The 20,693-nt window shown below is 45.6% G+C and overlaps 1 protein-coding gene across 6 annotated transcripts in view; it reads left to right on the top strand.

Moving 5' to 3' along the window:
• ADGRB1 (adhesion G protein-coupled receptor B1) overlaps positions 1-20,693 on the top strand; it is a 460,553-nt gene that overhangs the window by 132,669 nt on the left and 307,191 nt on the right. For all 6 annotated transcript variants that reach the window (XM_072151085.1, XM_072151084.1, XM_072151082.1 and 3 more), the window contains exon 2: positions 9,552-10,424. In XM_072151085.1, the coding sequence (XP_072007186.1) occupies positions 9,716-10,424 (709 nt within the window). In that variant the 5' untranslated portion in view covers positions 9,552-9,715. The remainder of the gene's footprint in view (positions 1-9,551; positions 10,425-20,693) is intronic.

The raw sequence follows: 20,693 nt of genomic DNA, 5'->3' as shown, positions 1-20,693 counted from the left end.
AGTTGTGACTGGCGTCTAAGTAGAAGTAGATGTTGGGACTGGGGTCTAGGTAGAAGGAGATGTTGTGACTGGCGTCTAGGTAGAAGGAGATGCTGGGTCTGAGGTTTAGGTTGAGGAAGATGTTGGAATAGGCATCTAAGTAGAAGGAGACATGGGACTAGGGTTTAGGTAGAGGGAGATCTTGGGGCTGAGGTAGAGGGAGATGGACGGGCTGGGGTCTAGGTAGAAGGAGATGTTAGGACTGGCATCTAGGTAAAAGGAGATGCTGGGACTATACTCTAGGTAGTAGAAGATGCTGTTGTCTAGGTAGAAGGAGCAGTTGGGGCTGAGGTTTAAGCAGAGGGAGATGTAAGGGCTGGGGTCTAGATAGAAGGAGATGTTGATGTTGTTGTCTAGGTAAAAGTAAATCTAGGGACTGGTTTCTAGGTAGGAGGAGATGTGGTGTGATGCTTGGGTCTAGGTAGAGAGAGATTTGGGGGCTATTGTCTAGGTGGAAGGATATGTTTTGGCTTAGATCTAGGTAGGAGGAGATGTTGGGGCTTGGATCTACCTAAAAGAAGATGTCGCAAAAAAGATTTTAAGTAGAAGAAACTGTTGGGGCTGAGGTTTAGGCAGAGGGAGATGTTAGGGCTGGGGTCTAAATAGAAGGAGATGTTGGGGGTAGGATCTAGGTAGAAGGAGATGGTGGGGCTGGGGTTTACTTAGAAGATGTCGAGGAAGGGTTCGAAGGAGAAGGAGATGTTGGGACTAGGGTCTGGGTCGGGAGAGATGCTGAAACTAGGTTTTGGGTAAAAAGAGATTTTGTGACTGGGGCCTGGGTAAAGGGAGACACTCATGTCTACGTAGGAGAAGATGCTGGAGCTTAGATCTAAGGGCCAGATGTATCACTCGGTTTTTCTGTTGTTTTTGCACCTTTTCATACCGTTGCAGTGTTTTTGCGCCAGTTTTGTGACTAAACACCAAACTAGCTTATCCCCTAGCTCAACAGACACTACACACACTACAGACAGGAGCTGCAGCCTCTGTTTACAGTTCATGACCTTCTATTTACAAACAATCTGCAAAAGCAGCAGCTCGGAGCAGGAGAGAAGAGAAGTTTGTAGGATTTTGCAGATACTACAGAAAAGTGCCATAGTATAGCTGCAGACAGTACAGAGAAGTCTCCCCGTGTAGCAGGATAGAAGAGAAGTGAGTGGAGCTGCATACAGTACAGATAAGTGTCCCCCGTGCAGCAGGACAGAAGAGAAGTGTGTGGAAGCTGTAGACAGTACAGAGAAGTGTCCCCCGTGTAGCAGGATAGAAGAGAAGTGAGTGAAGCTGCAGACAGGACAGAGAAGTGTCCCCCGTGTAGCAGGATAGAAGAGAAGTGAGTGGGAGCTGCAGACAGGACAGAGAAGTGTCCCGTGTAGCAGGATAGAAGAGAAGTGAGTGGGAGCTGCAGACAGTACAGAGAAGTGTCCCCCGTGTAGCAGGATAGAAGAGAAGTGAGTGGGAGCTGCAGACAGGACAGAGAAGTGTCCCGTGTAGCAGGATAGAAGAGAAGTGAGTGGGAGCTGCAGACAGTACAGAGAAGTGTCCCCTGTGTAGCAGGATAGAAGAGAAGTGAGTGGGAGCTGCAGACAGGACAGAGAAGTGTCCCGTGTAGCAGGATAGAAGAGAAGTGAGTGGGAGCTGCAGACAGTACAGAGAAGTGTCCCCCGTGTAGCAGGATAGAAGAGAAGTGAGTGGGAGCTGCAGACAGTACAGAGAAGTGTCCCCCGTGTAGCAGGATAGAAGAGAAGTGCGTAGGAGCTGCAGACAGGACAGAGAAGTGTCCCCCGTGTAGCAGGATAGAAGAGAAGTGCGTAGAAGCTGTAGACAGTACAGAGAAGTATCCCCGTGTAGCAGGATAGAAGAGAAGTGAGTGGAAGCTGTAGACAGTACAGAGAAGTGGCCCCCGTGTAGCAGGATAGAAGAGAAGTGAGTGGAGCTGCAGACAGGACAGAGAAGTGTCCCTTGTGTAGCAGGATGACCACACTGGTGTCTGAGGGGGATACTGTGCAGAATTACAGGGGTGCAGCAGGAGATCAGCACTGGGGGATCCCCTCCAGGAGAAGCCACTGCTGAGGAGGTCACTGGGTGCAGGGTGTCACACACCTGGGTGCTGCTGTGGGGGTCATTCTCATGCTGGGTTGCAGGAGAGAAGCAGAGAGGAGCTTGTAGGAGGATCACATGTAAGATCCCGAATCTAACATTGCGCCTAAACTGCGCCTAAAGTGAAGTGATTGATAAGAGGCAGGAACTCAGATGGTTGTAGCTTGTGATAATTCTGGCGCATAACAGCGATACATGTGACCCTAAGTAGTTAACTACGGGAATCTGACAAAGCAGGGGCCTAGACGGGGGAAGTCGCTATCTATCTATTATCTATCTCCTATCTATCTATCTCCTATCTATCTATCTATCTATCTATCTATCTATCTATCTATCTATCTCCTATCTATCTATCTATCTATCTCCTATCTATCTATCTATCTATCTATCTATCTATCTATCTCCTATCTATCTATCTATCTATCTATCTATCTATCTATCTATCTCCTATCTATCTATCTATCTATCTATCTCCTATCTATCTATCTATCTATCTATCTATCTATCTCCTATCTATCTATCTATCTATCTATCTCCTATCTATCTATCTATCTATCTATCTCCTATCTATCTATCTATCTATCTATCTATCTATCTATCTATCTCCTATCTATCTATCTATCTATCTATCTCCTATCTATCTATCTATCTATCTATCTATCTATCTATCCATCTCCTATCTATCTATCTATCTATCTATCCATCTCCTATCTATCTATCTCCTATCTATCTATCCATCTCCTATCTATCTATCTATCTATCTATCTCCTATCTATCTATCTCCTATCTATCTATCTATCTATCTATCTATCTCCTATCTATCTTCTATCTATCTATCTCCTATCTATCTATCTATCTCTCTCCTATCTATCTATCTATCTATCTATCTATCTATCTATCTATCCATCTCCTATCTATCTATCTATCTATCTATCCATCTCCTATCTATCTATCTCCTATCTATCTATCCATCTCCTATCTATCTATCTATCTATCTATCTATCTCCTATCTATCTATCTCCTATCTATCTATCTATCTATCTATCTATCTCCTATCTATCTTCTATCTATCTATCTCCTATCTATCTATCTATCTCTCTCCTATCTATCTATCTATCTATCTATTATCTATCTATCTATCTCCTATCTATCTCCTATCTATCTTCTATCTATCTATCTATCTATCTATCTATCTCCTATCTATCTATCTATCTCCTATCTATCTATCTCCTATCTATCTATCTATCTATCTATCTATCTATCTATCTCATATCTATCTATCTATCTATCTATCTATCTCCTATCTATCTATCTCCTATCTATCTATCTATCTATCTATCTCCTATCTATCTATCTATCTATCTATCTATCTCCTATCTATCTATCTCCTATCTATCTATATATCTATCTATCTCATACATATGATAGGATAAGATACGTTCGGTGACGCCGCGCTCCTGACTACTGAGCCTCTGACAACCGCGCTCCACGTGTGAACTTTTCACCCTGCACATTTTATTGCGCACATTATAGTTAATTAGATATAATGTCATGGAAGTTGGCAGCGCCCTCACCCATCTGTGCCCGCTCCAGCATACACCTCCGCCAATTATCTCAGGAGCTTCCACTACCCACCATCACACGTCTCCTCAGCACAACCTGCTCCAGCGTCACTGCTGGGGACCACCGCATGCTGGGAGGAGGAGGAGGATGGTAGGAGTGGTATTACTGCTGCTTCTGATGGTGGTAGTAGTGATAGTTATAACGAATGGTTCTAGTGAAAGAGATGATGGTGGTAGTAGTGATCATAGTAGTAGTAAAAGTGACGGTGGTTGTAGTAGTGATGATGGTGGTAGTAGTGATGATAATGATGGTGTTAGTAGTGGTGATAGTGATGATGGTGGTAGTAGTGATAGTTATGGTCGTGGTAGTAGTAGTGATAGTGATGATGGTGGTTCTTGTGAAAGAGATGATAGTGGTAGTAGTGATGATGATCATAGTAGTAGTAAATGTGACGGTGGTGGTAGTAGTGATAGTGATGATGGTGGTAGTAGTGAAAATGATGGTGGTAGTGGTGATAGTGATGATAGTGGTGGTGGGGATAGGGATGATGGTGGTAATAGTGATAGTGACGATGGTGGTAGTGGTGATAGTGATGATGGTGGTAGTGGTGATAGTGATGATGGTGGTAGTGGTGATAGTGATGATGGTGGTAGTGGTGATAGTGATGGTGGTAGTAGTAGTGATAGTGATGATAGTGGTAGTAGTGGTGATAGTGATGATGATGGTAATAGTGATAGTGATGATGGTGGTAATAGTGATAGTGATGATGGTGGTAGTGGGGATAGTGATGATGGTGGTAATAGTGATAGTGATGATGGTGGTAGTGGTGATAGTGATGATGGTGGTAGTGGTGATAGTGATGGTGGTAGTAGTGGTGATAGTGATGATGGTGGTAATAGTGATAGTGATGATGGTGGTAATAGTGATAGTGATGATGGTGGTAGTGGGGATAGTGATGATGGTGGTAATAGTGATAGTGATGATGGTGGTAGTGGTGATAGTGATGATGGTGGTAGTGGTGATAGTGATGATGGTGGTAGTAGTGGTGATAGTGATGATGGTGGTAATAGTGATAGTGATGATGGTGGTAATAGTGATAGTGATGATGGTGGTAGTGGTGATAGTGATGATGGTGGTAGTGGTGATAGTGATGATGGTGGTAGTAGTAGTGATAGTGATGATGGTGGTAGTAGTGGTGATAGTGATGATGGTGGTAGTAGTAGTGATAGTGATGATGGTGGTAGTAGTGGTGATAGTGATGATGGTGGTAATAGTGATAGTGATGATGGTGGTAATAGTGATAGTGATGATGGTGGTAGTGGTGATAGTGATGATGGTGGTAGTGGTGATAGTGATGATGGTGGTAGTGGTGATAGTGATGATGGTGGTAGTAGTGATAGTGATGATGGTGGTAGTAGTGGTGATAGTGATGATGGTGGTAATAGTGATAGTGATGATGGTGGTAGTAGTGGTGATAGTGATGATGGTGGTAGTAGTGGTGATAGTGATGATGGTGGTAATAGTGATAGTGATGATGGTGGTAGTAGTGGTGATAGTGATGATGGTGGTAGTAGTGGTGATAGTGATGATGGTGGTAGTAGTGGTGATAGTGATGATGGTGGTAGTAGTAGTGATAGTGATGATGGTGGTAGTAGTGGTGATAGTGATGATGGTGGTAATAGTGATAGTGATGATGGTGGTAATAGTGATAGTGATGATGGTGGTAATAGTGATAGTGATGATGGTGGTAATAGTGATAGTGATGATGGTGGTAGTGGTGATAGTGATGATGGTGGTAGTGGTGATAGTGATGATGGTGGTAGTAGTAGTGATAGTGATGATGGTGGTAGTAGTGGTGATAGTGATGATGGTGGTAATAGTGATAGTGATGATGGTGGTAATAGTGATAGTGATGATGGTGGTAGTGGTGATAGTGATGATGGTGGTAGTGGTGATAGTGATGATGGTGGTAGTGGTGATAGTGATGATGGTGGTAGTAGTAGTGATAGTGATGATGGTGGTAGTAGTGGTGATAGTGATGATGGTGGTAATAGTGATAGTGATGATGGTGGTAGTAGTGGTGATAGTGATGATGGTGGTAGTAGTGGTGATAGTGATGATGGTGGTAATAGTGATAGTGATGATGGTGGTAATAGTGATAGTGATGATGGTGGTAGTGGTGATAGTGATGATGGTGGTAGTGGTGATAGTGATGATGGTGGTAGTAGTAGTGATAGTAATGATGGTGGTAGTAGTGATGATAGTGATGATGGTGGTAATAGTGATAGTGATGATGGTGGTAATAGTGATAGTGATGATGGTGGTAGTGGTGATAGTGATGATGGTGGTAGTGGTGATAGTGATGATGGTGGTAGTAGTAGTGATAGTGATGATGGTGGTAGTAGTGGTGATAGTGATGATGGTGGTAATAGTGATAGTGATGATGGTGGTAGTGGTGATAGTGATGATGGTGGTAGTAGTGGTGATAGTGATGATGGTGGTAATAGTGATAGTGATGATGGTGGTAGTAGTGGTGATAGTGATGATGGTGGTAGTAGTGGTGATAGTGATGATGGTGGTAGTGGTGATAGTGATGATGGTGGTAATAGTGATAGTGATGATGGTGGTAGTGGTGATAGTGATGATGGTGGTAGTGGTGATAGTGATGATGGTGGTAGTGGTGATAGTGATGATGGTGGTAGTAGTAGTGATAGTGATGATGGTGGTAGTAGTGGTGATAGTGATGATGGTGGTAATAGTGATAGTGATGATGGTGGTAGTAGTGGTGCTAGTAATGACAACAAAGTTGAATGTAAGTGATTTTCATCATTTCCATGCAGTGCAGAACCTTGACCTCTGTTCATCCTGAGCCACCTGTTTCATGAATAGAATCCCACAGTGTAAGAGTGACACTCACATAGATACATAAATGTGACAGAGGGACACAGCAGGGGGTGCTGGCGGCCATCAGTATTAGCCCCCCTGTATCTCCACACACAGGGAGGGGCTTCTTGTATCTTACTTTAGTCCCTTTGTCACTTGACACTTTTTACTAATGGGAATTGTCTCCTAAACGACCATTCATCTTCCATGTGAGACCCAGACAGGGGTGGGGGCAGCCCCTCCATTACCTCCAGAGGGGGGAGAGGGGCTCTGGAAGTGCCCAGGATGAGCTCTGATATCCTGTGTATGATGTAGCGGCACAGCAGAGCTGAGTTTGTTATGCAGAGCTGAGCCTTGTACTATGTGTATGATGTAGCGGCACAGCAGAGCTGAGTTTGTTATGCAGAGCTGAGCCTTGTACTATGTGTATGATGTAGCGGCACAGCAGAGCTGAGTTTGTTATGCAGAGCTGAGCCTTGTACTATGTGTATGATGTAGCGGCACAGCAGAGCTGAGTTTGTTATGCAGAGCTGAGCCTTGTACTATGTGTATGATGTAGCGGCACAGCAGTGCTGAGTTTGTTATGCAGAGCTGAGCCTGGTACTATGTGTATTATGTAGCGGCACAGCAGGGCTGAGTTTGTTATGCAGAGCTGAGCCTTGTACTATGTGTATGATGTAGCGGCACAGCAGAGCTGAGTTTGTTATGCAGAGCGAAGCCTTGTACTATGTGTATGATGTAGCAGCACAGCAGAGCTGAGTTTGTTATGCAGACCGGAGCTTGTACTAGGTGTACGATGTAGCGGCACAGCAGTGCTGAGTTTGTTATGCAGGGCTGAGCCTTGTACTATGTGTATGATGTAGCGGCACAGCAGTGCTGAGTTTGTTATGCAGAGCGAAGCCTTGTACTATGTGTATGATGTAGCAGCACAGCAGAGCTGAGTTTGTTATGCAGACCGGAGCTTGTACTAGGTGTACGATGTAGCAGCACAGCAGTGCTGAGTTTGTTATGCAGGGCAGAGCCTTGTACTATGTGTATGATGTAGCGGCACAGCAGTGCTGAGTTTGTTATGCAGAGCGAAGCCTTGTACTATGTGTATGATGTAGCAGCACAGCAGAGCTGAGTTTGTTATGCAGACCGGAGCTTGTACTAGGTGTACGATGTAGCGGCACAGCAGTGCTGAGTTTGTTATGCAGGGCTGAGCCTTGTACTATGTGTATGATGTAGCAGCACAGCAGAGCTGAGTTTGTTATGCAGACCGGAGCTTGTACTAGGTGTACGATGTAGCGGCACAGCAGTGCTGAGTTTGTTATGCAGGGCTGAGCCTTGTACTATGTGTATGATGTATTGGCACAGCAGTGCTGAGTTTGTTATGCAGAGCGAAGCCTTGTACTATGTGTATGATGTAGCAGCACAGCAGAGCTGAGTTTGTTATGCAGACCGGAGCTTGTACTAGGTGTACGATGTAGCAGCACAGCAGTGCTGAGTTTGTTATGCAGGGCAGAGCCTTGTACTAGGTGTACGATGTAGCGGCACAGCAGTGCTGAGTTTGTTATGCAGAGCGAAGCCTTGTACTATGTGTATGATGTAGCAGCACAGCAGAGCTGAGTTTGTTATGCAGACCGGAGCTTGTACTAGGTGTACGATGTAGCAGCACAGCAGTGCTGAGTTTGTTATGCAGGGCAGAGCCTTGTACTAGGTGTACGATGTAGCGGCACAGCAGTGCTGAGTTTGTTATGCAGAGCGAAGCCTTGTACTATGTGTATGATGTAGCAGCACAGCAGAGCTGAGTTTGTTATGCAGACCGGAGCTTGTACTAGGTGTACGATGTAGCGGCACAGCAGTGCTGAGTTTGTTATGCAGGGCTGAGCCTTGTACTATGTGTATGATGTAGCAGCACAGCAGAGCTGAGTTTGTTATGCAGACCGGAGCTTGTACTAGGTGGATTTCCATAAATCTGTAGCTGAATCTTCTTAATAAACTCTCATCATCGAACTGTGTGACCCACGTAACCAACACATCCCTGCTGTGCAAACCTTCTGTGCGATGTAGCAGTGCTGAGCGTATCCTTCCCCGTAGCTCTGCTACATATGGACCTACAAATGCTCATTCCTCACCGGACCCCAGATATCTCCCCCTCCTGGCGGGTCCTGTTACCCAGTAATGGGGCTCATGGTCCCTGGGCGGTCCTGGTCACTGGATGTCACTGCGATGTGTTCTGACATTTGGCGCTGTTATCCATTCCCTCGTTTTCCGTGAATCCTGTGAATTAGAATTACAGGGGATATATATTTTTAAACAGAAGCTAAATCCTTGCGTTCTCGCAGCCGGTCCCTGCGTCTCCATCCCGATACGGCCTTATGCTCCTCCCACCTTGCCAAGTCCTCAATTTTATTGGGAAGCGAAATCACAAAATGATCAAAAAAATCTCAGAACTTCTCATCTCTAGCCCCGCCCCTATGGCTTGCTCCGCCCACATCACTTCCAGGTGATGATTTCCCAGGCTCCTCCCTACTCCTTCAGCCCATTATTTAAAAAAAAAAAATTTAAATATACTAATTCCGCTATTTTGAGTGACATCCTGTATAACCCCCCACCCCCCATCTTATAACTGATCTACATATGTCATGCCGCGCCCCCTCCCCTCATTCTCCGCCCACAATGCAGTCGGGTCACGCTTTTTATAGAAATATTATACAATTTTACTGTTTCATTTATTTTTGCATTTTGGAAATCGATTTGAGTTGTTTTTCCATTTTAACCCCTGCGGTTCCTTCCTGAATTTTGGATGTAAGGATCAGAGAGGGGATTGTGTGTATTTGTTGTGTCCCCCCTCCCCGTATAATTGCGTTGCCATGGATAGTCTCTGACGCCGGGGGGGGGGGCGGCACTGGGGTCCCCGCTGACATGTGGATGAGCCCCCTCTCCGGAATGTTACATTGTATCTCATTGTATCTCTTTTCCTTCCTCAGATTCCCGGGAGATCCGCCAGGGGGCGCCGCACACAAGGAGACCAGGGCTGCACCGCCGCTCCTCGAGCCTCATAAAGTGCTCCGTCTCCCGCTCCACCTGTTATGTCCGAGGTCTGGCCCCTGCCTGACAATTACCTGCCATTCCCCAGGAGCCGAGACCTAGGATGAGGAGCCCGGGATCCCCCCACCACTCCTGCCTTGTCTTGCTGCCCCTCTTCCTGGCGGCCGCCGGACTGGACCTGGGACTGGATTCTTGTACGACCCAAGTCCAAGGGGAATTCTACGGCTATTTCTCGGCTCTGTCTCTCTTCCCCCTGAACAGTTCTGTGTGCGCCTGGGTCATCCAGAACCCGGACCCCCGGAGATACACCCTGTACATGAAGGTATCTAAGCCGCCGGGTATATGCGACCACCAGCACATCCGAACCTCGCACTTTGACTCCTTCCTGGAGTCCACCAGAACCTACCTGGGGATGGAGAGCTTCGACGAAGTCCTGAAACTGTGCGACAGTTCGGTCCAGTACTCCTTCCTGCAGTCCAACAAGCAGTTCCTGCAAATGCGACAAAGCCTCCCCCGCAAGGAAGCCCCCCAGCTGGGATGGAAGACCCCCCGGCCGCAGGGCACCGACTTCTCCCTGGAATATCTGGTCCTGGGGAACCGGAACCCCCGGAAAGCCGCCTGCCAGATGCTGTGCAAGTGGCTGGACACCTGCCTGGGCAGCAGCAGCAGCCTCCACCCCTGCGGGATCATGCAGACCCCCTGCAACTGCCACGAAGACCCCCCGGGGGGCAACAAGAAGAGGGGCGACTGCTACAAGGACGGGATTTACCTGGAAAACTGCATGAGCAGCTCCAGCGCCGGAGACTTCCAAGGTAAGGAAAGTTACAGGGGGAGGAGGAGCAGAGCTGAGGTTGTCATTCAGCACAGTGCATGCTTGTTATTATACTTATGTAGCAGAGCTGAGGTTGTCATTCGGCACAGTGCATGCTTGTTATTCTACATATGTAGCAGAGCTGAGGTTGTCATTCAGCACAGTGCATGCTTGTTATTCTACATATGTAGCAGAGCTGAGGTTGTCATTCAGAACAGTGCATGCTTGTTATTCTACATATGTAGCAGAGCTGAGGTTGTCATTCAGCACAGTGCATGCTTGTTATTCTACATATGTAGCAGAGCTGAGGTTGTCATTCAGAACAGTGCATGCTTGTTATTCTACATATGTAGCAGAGCTGAGGTTGTCATTCAGCACAGTGCATGCTTGTTATTCTACATATGTAGCAGAGCTGAGGTTGTCATTCAGAACAGTGCATGCTTGTTATTCTACATATGTAGCAGAGCTGAGGTTGTCATTCAGCACAGTGCATGCTTGTTATTCTACTTATGCAGCAGAGCTGAGGTTGTCATTCAGCACAGTGCATGCTTGTTATTCTACATATGTAGCAGAGCTGAGGTTGTCATTCAGCACAGTGCATGCTTGTTATTCTACATATGCAGCAGAGCTGAGGTTGTCATTCAGCACAGTGCATGCTTGTTATTCTACATATGTAGCAGTGCTGAGGTTGTCATTCAGCACAGTGCATGCGCCTATCACAGGATTGGGAATAGTGATGGAGTAATAATTATTATCAATGCGTTACCTGTCATGTTACATAGAAATGTAGTAGAGCAGGGATGGTCTTTCAGCATAGTGTATACTTGTTGTTCTACATATGCAGCAGGGCTGAGTTTGTCATTTGGCATAGTGCATGCGCCTATCACATGATTGGGAATAGTGATGGAGTAATGATTATTAAAGCGTTTCACATAGAAATGTAGCAGAGCTGGGTTTGTCGTTCAGCACAGTGCATGCATCTATCACATGATTGGGAATAGTGATGGAGTAATAATTATTATTAATGCGTTACCTGTCATGTTACATAGAAATGTAGCAGAGCTGGGTTTGTCATTTGGCATAGTGCAAGCCTCTATCACATGATTGGGAATAGTGATGGAGATATGATTATTATTAAAGCATTACCTGTCATGTTACATAGAAATGTAGCAGAGCTGAGTTTGTCGTTCAGCACAGTGCATGCTGATATCACAATGTGCTGTTATTGGTTGTAAGAAGTGAACATAAGTTGATCAATTCAATCATCTCTATGGACACGTGTTACTTGTTATTCTACATATGTAGCAGAGCTGAGTTTGCTGACAGGTGCATTGCATACTGTGTTATCTATGGTTTGGAAATACATATTGAGTGATAATGAGTTTGTCGCTCTGTAGAGTCACAGTAACAGTTTCATCATTCAATTTGTATAGTAATGTAGCAGGGCTGAGTTTGTCATTTGGCACAGTACATGCTAATATCAGCATTGCAAATATGGATTGAGTAAAATAACATTATTTTACAGAGCTTTAGTAAGCGCTATCAGAGTGTAGCAGAGCTGAGTTTGTCACTTGGCACAGTACACGCTGCCATAGGAACATTATCTATGGTTTGGAAATGAGTTTGTCATTTGGTATCATCAATGTAAATTGTTATCTGTCACTTTGCATTGCTGCATGCAGTGTGACTTAGGGATGTAGCTGAGCTGAGTTTGTCATTTGGCAAAATGCAGAGTGATCTTAAGAAATATGGATGGAGTGATAATGAGTTTGTCATTTAGAAATGACACCGTGATATTGCATCATTTTTACTCTGATTTAGAATTACAGAAGCTTTGAGTTTGTCATTGGGTACCTTTGTGTGTTATGAGTAGTTGCTCGTTGATATGTAGCAGAGCTGGGTCTGTCACTATAGATCAATATTTTATATGAGGTTTAACCCCTTCATACTTCACATTTGAGTTTGTCACTACACAATTTATCTTATTTTATGTAGCAGGGCAGAGATTGTGCAGGGTTTATACTACATATTGTGGGAGTAGCAGAGCTGAGTTTGTCAGTGTCGGTGATGTGACAAGTATCAGAGGTTACAGAGCAAAACGTATGTCAGGAGTTTTATGTGTCGCTGGGCAGGAAGCGTCACATTGTCACATCGGATTTATATGTTTTACTGACTGATGTAGCAGAGCTATGCAGGGCCGGCTCCAGCACAGGGCGGGTGTCGGGGTCCAGGGCTGCTGGGGGGCCCACATTAGGCTGTACATAAGGAATCCATGTGGATTAGGGGGGGCTATATATAAAATACCCAAATATCCATGATGGGGCAGTTATATATAATAAACTAGGGAACAGGCGAATGTTATAGTTTCTGATTTTTAATCCTGACACGTAAGTTCATTGCAAAGGGGCCCAGAGAGGCTCTGCCACCCAGGGGCCCACTGATACCTGAAGCCGAGCCTGGAGCTAAGTGGATGTATGTAATGCTGATGTCAGCGTATTCTCTATGATGTTACATGGGGCTGCAGAAATGATCTGTACTGAGACCTGAGATGATGAATGGCCAATGAATTCCTACCAAACTAATGAATCTACCTCCTACGTGTGGTGTTACATGGGACTGCAGGACACATCTACTACATGATCTGTACTCAGAGATATCACTGTGTTATCTGTGCTGTTACATAGGACTGCAGGACACATCTACTACATGATCTGTACTCAGAGATATCACTGTGTTATCTGTGCTGTTACATAGGACTGCAGGACACATCTACTACATGATCTGTACTCAGAGATATCACTGTGTTATCTGTGTTGTTACATAGGACTGCAGGACACATCTACCACATGATCTGTACTCAGAGATATCACTGTGTTATCTGTGGTGTTGCATAGGACTGCAGGTCACATCTACTACATGATCTGTACTCAGAGATATCACTGTGTTATCTGTGCTGTTACATAGGACTGCAGGACACATCTACTACATGATCTGTACTCAGAGATATCACTGTGTTATCTGTGGTGTTACATAGGACTGCAGCACACGTCTACTACACGATCTGTACTCAGAGATATCACTGTGTTATCTGTGCTGTTACATAGGACTGCAGGTCACATCTACTACATGATCTGTACTCAGAGATATCACTGTGTTATCTGTGGTGTTACATAGGACTGCAGGACACATCTACTACATGATCTGTACTCAGAGATATCACTGTGTTATCTGTGGTGTTACATAGGACTGCAGGTCACATCTACTACATGATCTGTACTCAGAGATATCACTGTGTTATCTGTGGTGTTACATAGGACTGCAGGACACATCTACTACATGATCTGTACTCAGATATATCACTGTGTTATCTGTGGTGTTACATAGGACTGCAGGACACATCTACTACATGATCTGTACTCAGAGATATCACTGTGTTATCTGTGGTGTTACATAGGACTGCAGGTCACATCTACTACATGATCTGTACTCAGAGATATCACTGTGTTATCTGTGGTGTTACATAGGACTGCAGGACACATCTACTACATGATCTGTACTCAGAGATATCACTGTGTTATCTGTGGTGTTACATAGGACTGCAGGTCACATCTACTACATGATCTGTACTCAGAGATATCACTATGTTATCTGTGGTGTTACATAGGACTGCAGTTGTAGTGGAGGATGTGCAGGTGATGTGGCCCTTGGGGTTTAGATGACATATTCATCTCTACTACATCAGTAATGTTCATCCTGTTCTACATGACAATAACCCCCCGTGTGTCGTCCTGTGGTGAGATCCGCCGGGTCCATTCTGCGGCAGTACACGCTGTCATGGCTGGGCAGGTTGTCACTCACTCCTCGCCGCCCCCTGGGATTCTACATGAGGCGTTGCACATTTTCCACTTGAAATAACAAGAAAAAGGTCTTATGTCACAGTGAGACAGGATGCAGCGCACTGCTATAACAGCCCCCACTACTCCATCACCACTATACCTCTGACCCTCGCCAACAGAGCTGACAATTCAACAGATCATTCTTTAATCCTGCCAATTCTGAAATGGCTGATAACAGAGAGTAATAGATTGTATCCCCCCTGTACAGTCTCCTCTCCCCGGGATGTAATGGCTGATAACAGAGAGTAATAGATTGTATCCCCCCTGTACAGTCTCCTCTCCCCGGGGTGTAATGGCTGATAACAGAGAGTAATAGATTGTATCCCCCCTGTACAGTCTCCTCTCCCCGGGATGTAATGGCTGATAACAGAGAGTAATAGATTGTATTCCCCTGTACAGTCTCCTCTCCCCAGGGTGTAATGGCTGATAACAGAGAGTAATAGATTGTATCCCCTCCTGTACAGTCTCCTCTCCCCGGGATTTAATGGCTGATAACAGAGAGTAATAGATTGTATCCCCCCCTGTACAGTCTCCTCTCCCGGGATGTAATGGCTGATAACAGAGAGTAATAGATTGTATCCCCCCTGTACAGTCTCCTCTCCCCGGGATGTAATGGCTGATAACAGAGAGTAATAGATTGTATTCCCCTGTACAGTCTCCTCTCCCCGGGATGTAATGGCTGATAACAGAGAGTAATAGATTGTATCCCCCTGTACAGTCTCCTCTCCCCGGGATGTAATGGCTGATAACAGAGAGTAATAGATTGTATCCCCCCTGTACAGTCTCCTCTCCCCGGGATGTAATGGCTGATAACAGAGAGTAATAGATTGTATCCCCCTGTACAGTCTCCTCTCCCCGGGGTGTAATGGCTGATAACAGAGAGTAATAGATTGTATCTCCCCTGTACAGTCTCCTCTCCCCGGGATGTAATGGCTGATAACAGAGGGTAATAGATTGTATCCCCCCTGTACAGTCTCCTCTCCCCGGGATGTAATGGCTGATAACAGAGAGTAATAGATTGTATCCCCCCCTGTACAGTCTCCTCTCCCCGGGATGTAATGGCTGATAACAGAGAGTAATAGATTGTATCCCCCCCTGTACAGTCTCCTCTCCCCGGGATGTAATGGCTGATAACAGAGAGTAATAGATTGTATTCCCCTGTACAGTCTCCTCTCCCCGGGATGTAATGGCTGATAACAGAGAGTAATAGATTGTATCCCCCTGTACAGTCTCCTCTCCCCGGGATGTAATGGCTGATAACAGAGAGTAATAGATTGTATCCCCCCTGTACAGTCTCCTCTCCCCGGGATGTAATGGCTGATAACAGAGAGTAATAGATTGTATCCCCCTGTACAGTCTCCTCTCCCCGGGGTGTAATGGCTGATAACAGAGAGTAATAGATTGTATCTCCCCTGTACAGTCTCCTCTCCCCGGGATGTAATGGCTGATAACAGAGAGTAATAGATTGTATCCCCCCTGTACAGTCTCCTCTCCCCGGGATGTAATGGCTGATAACAGAGAGTAATAGATTGTATCCCCCCCTGTACAGTCTCCTCTCCCCGGGATGTAATGGCTGATAACAGAGAGTAATAGATTGTATCCCCCCCTGTACAGTCTCCTCTCCCCGGGGTGTAATGGCTGATAACAGAGAGTAATAGATTGTATCCCCCCTGTACAGTCTCCTCTCCCCGGGATGTAATGGCTGATAACAGAGAGTAATAGATTGTATCCCCCCCTGTACAGTCTCCTCTCCCCGGGATGTAATGGCTGATAACAGAGAGTAATAGATTGTATCCCCCCCTGTACAGTCTCCTCTCCCCGGGGTGTAATGGCTGATAACAGAGAGTAATAGATTGTATCCCCCCTGTACAGTCTCCTCTCCCCGGGATGTAATGGCTGATAACAGAGAGTAATAGATTGTATCCCCCCTGTACAGTCTCCTCTCCCTGGGATGCAATGGCTGATAACAGAGAGTAATAGATTGTATCCCCCCTGTACAGTCTCCTCTCCCCGGGGTGTAATGGCTGATAACAGAGAGTAATAGATTGTATCCCCCCTGTACAGTCTCCTCTCCCCGGGATGTAATGGCTGATAACAGAGAGTAATAGATTGTATCCCCCCTGTACAGTCTCCTCTCCCCGGGATGTAATGGCTGATAACAGAGAGTAATAGATTGTATCCCCCTGTACAGTCTCCTCTCCCCGGGGTGTAATGGCTGATAACAGAGAGTAATAGATTGTACCCCCCCCCCCCTGTACAGTCTCCTCTCCCCGGGATGTAATGGCTGATAACAGAGAGTAATAGATTGTATCCCCCCTGTACAGTCTCCTCTCCCCGGGATGTAATGGCTGATAACAGAGAGTAATAGCTTGTACAGCTGCAGATACATGTGGAGCCGGTCCCCTCCGGATGTTGGATCTATCGTTGCCGTCTAGTGATTGGGCTCCGGACACTTCCGCTGATTGCAGGATAAAAGATATTGTTAAAGGATTTGAAGAACTTGTAGATTCTTATTCCTTATTCTTCCGTCTTGTGCTGTCGGGGGATGAGAGGCCGAGCACAGGATTTCCCAGTGAGCCGGAGTCCTCAGGATCTGAGTCGCTTCTGTGGTCTTAGATGTTGCAAAAACGTTTGAAAACTTCAAAAAGTTGCATTGATGACCTACAAGAAGTTTGGGGTACGAGGCCTAGGGGGCGCCATAACCATCTACCCCCAACCGGTCCTCATCATCCAACCTGATCCTGACCTGTAAGACACGTCCCCTGACCGGATGACCATTTATGGGGCCAGGGTGTGGGATAACCATGGAGGTTCTTGGTGGACCTGGAGTCTTGGTCTACAGGAAGACATCTAAGGGGGAAGGAAACCAAAGTCTCCTCTAACCCCTGTGTCTGTGTCCTCTAGATAATACAATTCTATGACCCACCATCCATTCACCACCAGTCGTAGAACCTCGTCATGTCCAAGTTACATTGTCTTCAGCTGACCCAAGGCCTTAGCGTGCAGGACCTCTAGAGGATCATCTGTATGTTTGGTGGCTCATCTGACCCTGAATGGAGGGAAGTCTCATAGTCTTTCCTTATTTTTCCTCATTCTGTCCAAGATGTGTGGCAATACCTTATTGGTGGACAAGGAGTCAAGATTTAGACATCTAGAAGGTAAAAGAGGGCGAGGGTCCTGTATCCACACAACACATTCTAGAATTGTGGGCAGATGTCTTCTCCATATGAAGCCTCAGAGTTCCATTCATGTCTGAAGGTTAAGGAGACTCATTTGCTTTCTCAGGCTCAGGGGTCTCCAAGATCAGACCAAAGATGTAAACCGCATGAACTCCTTATCTTCTAGATTTGGAAAAGGAGGAAGAAGTATTTCACAGTTCCTGCTGAAATCGGTGGGGTCCATGTTTGGTCATCTAGAAAAAGAGAGGCTCTTTGTAGCTGCTTTCCAACCTACATGAGATACAATGAAACCCTCCTGAAGGCCACGTCTGTGAGAAGCCACCACTTGTCTCGCCCTAATTTCCTGTGATTGATTTCATTTCCACTTTTCAACCACCCGACTCAAAGACAACTTTTGGTTGGTCATCAAGATGGTGGATCCGATTGGCTGGATTTTATCTGTATCTACGGTTCCTTGAGGATACTCTAGGATGTCCAGCCTGACCTACAATATATCAGAAACCTTGTATGACCGTCTTGTTTCCAGCTGGTTCTCCTCCATTGTTGGCATGACGTGCTCTTGAAGGTTTTGGTTAGTCATCTTGGAGAAAATCAACAGGATGTTCTGAAAGTTTTTCCTTCCCTAATTAGTCGGCTGGCGGTGGCATGATGTCATGATCCGCACATTTCAATGATGGAGACGGAGGATGTGAACACAAGAACACCTCCGGGGTGAAATAATAAGCCAACACCAGGTGCCGGCAAAGGGCAGCCGTAGACCTCCAGCCACTTCTTAGTCATAGACATTCAGGGTGGATTGTCCAAGTAGAAATCTGCGGAAATTGTGCCGGAAGGAGAAGATTCCTGCTGATTTATGCAAATGATCTTGGGGTTTTACATAGAGATGGAGAAGGTTACAATGGGGGAGGTTGACTAAGCCATACGCGTCAGATGCTCGTAGAATTAGGCCATAAAATCCCTCACATCACATTAAACATGTTTTTAGACAACTCTGAGACCCTTCTGTTACCTGTCCATAAAGGGGTGTGGCTTAACAGAAGGTGGGACACACTAGGAAACAAATATCTGCCGGTGAGACAATGTTTTCCCTCATTGTTCCTAGATGGACTTGGTCAACAAACAAAATGTAAATATAGATCAGACTGTCCTATAATTCTCCAGATTTACAGGTTAAGACACTTGATGACTGTGCTTTAGTCTGGCCGAACTTCATACTGTTTATCCTTTAGTAAATCTGCCCCAGTGGACTGGTCAGAAAATTTTGATTGCCCTTTTACTGGCCAAAAATGTACAGTAGGTCAAACTCTTGTTGGATCTTACTTGGATGATCTCCTAACACTGTGACCCTCAACTTTGCTACCCCTGAAGAGCCACACGACGAACCCCCACCCATGCAACCTCTGAGGACCCTTACCTCTTCTACACCTGGTGAGCCTCAGAACTTCTACCACTGATGACCCTCACGCATTCTACTTCTGACGACCCTCACCACTTCTACCCCTGATGAGCCACACAACTTCTACCCCTGAGGACCCACACCCATTCAGCCTGACGACATTTACCTCTTCTACACCTGATGAGCCTCAGAACTTCTACCACTGATGACCCTCACGCATTCTACTTCTGACGACCCTCACCACTTCTACCCTGATGAGCCACACAACTTCTACCCCTGACGACCCACACATTCAGCCTGACGACCCTCGCCACTTCTACCCCTGACGACCCACACCCATTCAGCCTGACGACCCTTACCTCTTCTACACCTGATGAGCCTTTACACGTCTACCACTGACCACCCTCACCACTTCTACCTCTGAGGACCCTCACCTCCTCTCCCTTTATAACCCTCACCATTTCAACCTCTGAGGATCGTTACCTCTTCTACACCGGATGACCCTCACCTCTACCCCTGATGATCCTTGCCTCCTCTAACACTTATGACTTTCACCCTTTCTACCCTTGATGACCATCACCACTTCTACCCATGATGAGTCTCCTTTACCCCTGATGACCATCACCACACCTGATGACCTTCGCCTCTTCCATCCCGGATGACCCTCACCTCCTCCACCCCTGATGACCCCCACTCCTATCTCTGCTATCCCCGATTACCCCACTTACCCATAATTATCCTCATGTCCTCCACCCCAGATGCTGTATGGTCCCTGGACCATGGGGCACCCCCTGCACCCCTCCAGTAATGACCACCCCTCATGACCCTCTCCCTGTTTTCTCTGCTTTCTGTAAATCTTGTTTGTGTTAGAAAATAAAAAAAAATAAACAGCAAAAAAACAACATAAACAATAAAATAAAGAAAGGAAAATGAGAAGTGACTGCAGGAAACTTGTGGCTGCTGGAGGCGGCTTCTCCATGATCTGTCAGGTCTCATCTTCTCCGAGCAGCAAACGCTGCGACCTCAGAGGGTGCGACAATGTGTGCGGCCCCCGGAGACCATCAGAGGGTCCCTGACACCCAGGAATCATCATCCAACAGGGTTACATCCTAGTCCAACTCCAGGAACCATCCAGATCCTCCCTGACTACATGTACAGTATATAATGTATATATCACCCTGTATACACGTACAGTATATAATGTATATATCACACTGACTACACGTACAGTATATAATGTATATATCACACTGACTACATGTACAGTATATAATGTATATATCACACTGACTACATGTACAGTATATAATGTATATATCACACTACATATACATTATATTACAATGTATACATCACTGTTTACACAGTATGACGTATAGATGTATGGCAGTATTATATAGTTATGATATAGACGTATAATATAGATATGGTGTTGCAGTATTACATGTAAAATTGTATGGCACTCTTATATATACACTGTATAGCGCCATTATATTGTTATTGTATATCTGTACTATATATACATTGTATAGAAGCATTTCCTGGCGGGGTACGGCATTATTATATGCACATTGTATAGCAGGGTCATACAGGCACTATATAGCAGTATTATGCTGGTATATAATAGCGGCATTACGTAGACATTGCACAGCAGTGTTACATATTGCAGTATCTGCTGTTGTGTATCATTGTTTTCGCTGTGGTCACTGTGTGTCGGTATTATTACAGGCCTGTATGATATTATACAATATGATATGTGTGCAGTATGCAGTGGTGGAGCAGTATTATTTATCCACCGG

Source organism: Engystomops pustulosus, chromosome 5, assembly GCF_040894005.1.
Source record: "Engystomops pustulosus chromosome 5, aEngPut4.maternal, whole genome shotgun sequence".
In the NCBI taxonomy this organism is placed as follows: domain Eukaryota; kingdom Metazoa; phylum Chordata; class Amphibia; order Anura; family Leptodactylidae; genus Engystomops; species Engystomops pustulosus.
The sequence above is the reverse complement of the archived record's forward strand: the minus strand, read 5'-3'. Positions and strand labels throughout refer to the sequence as shown.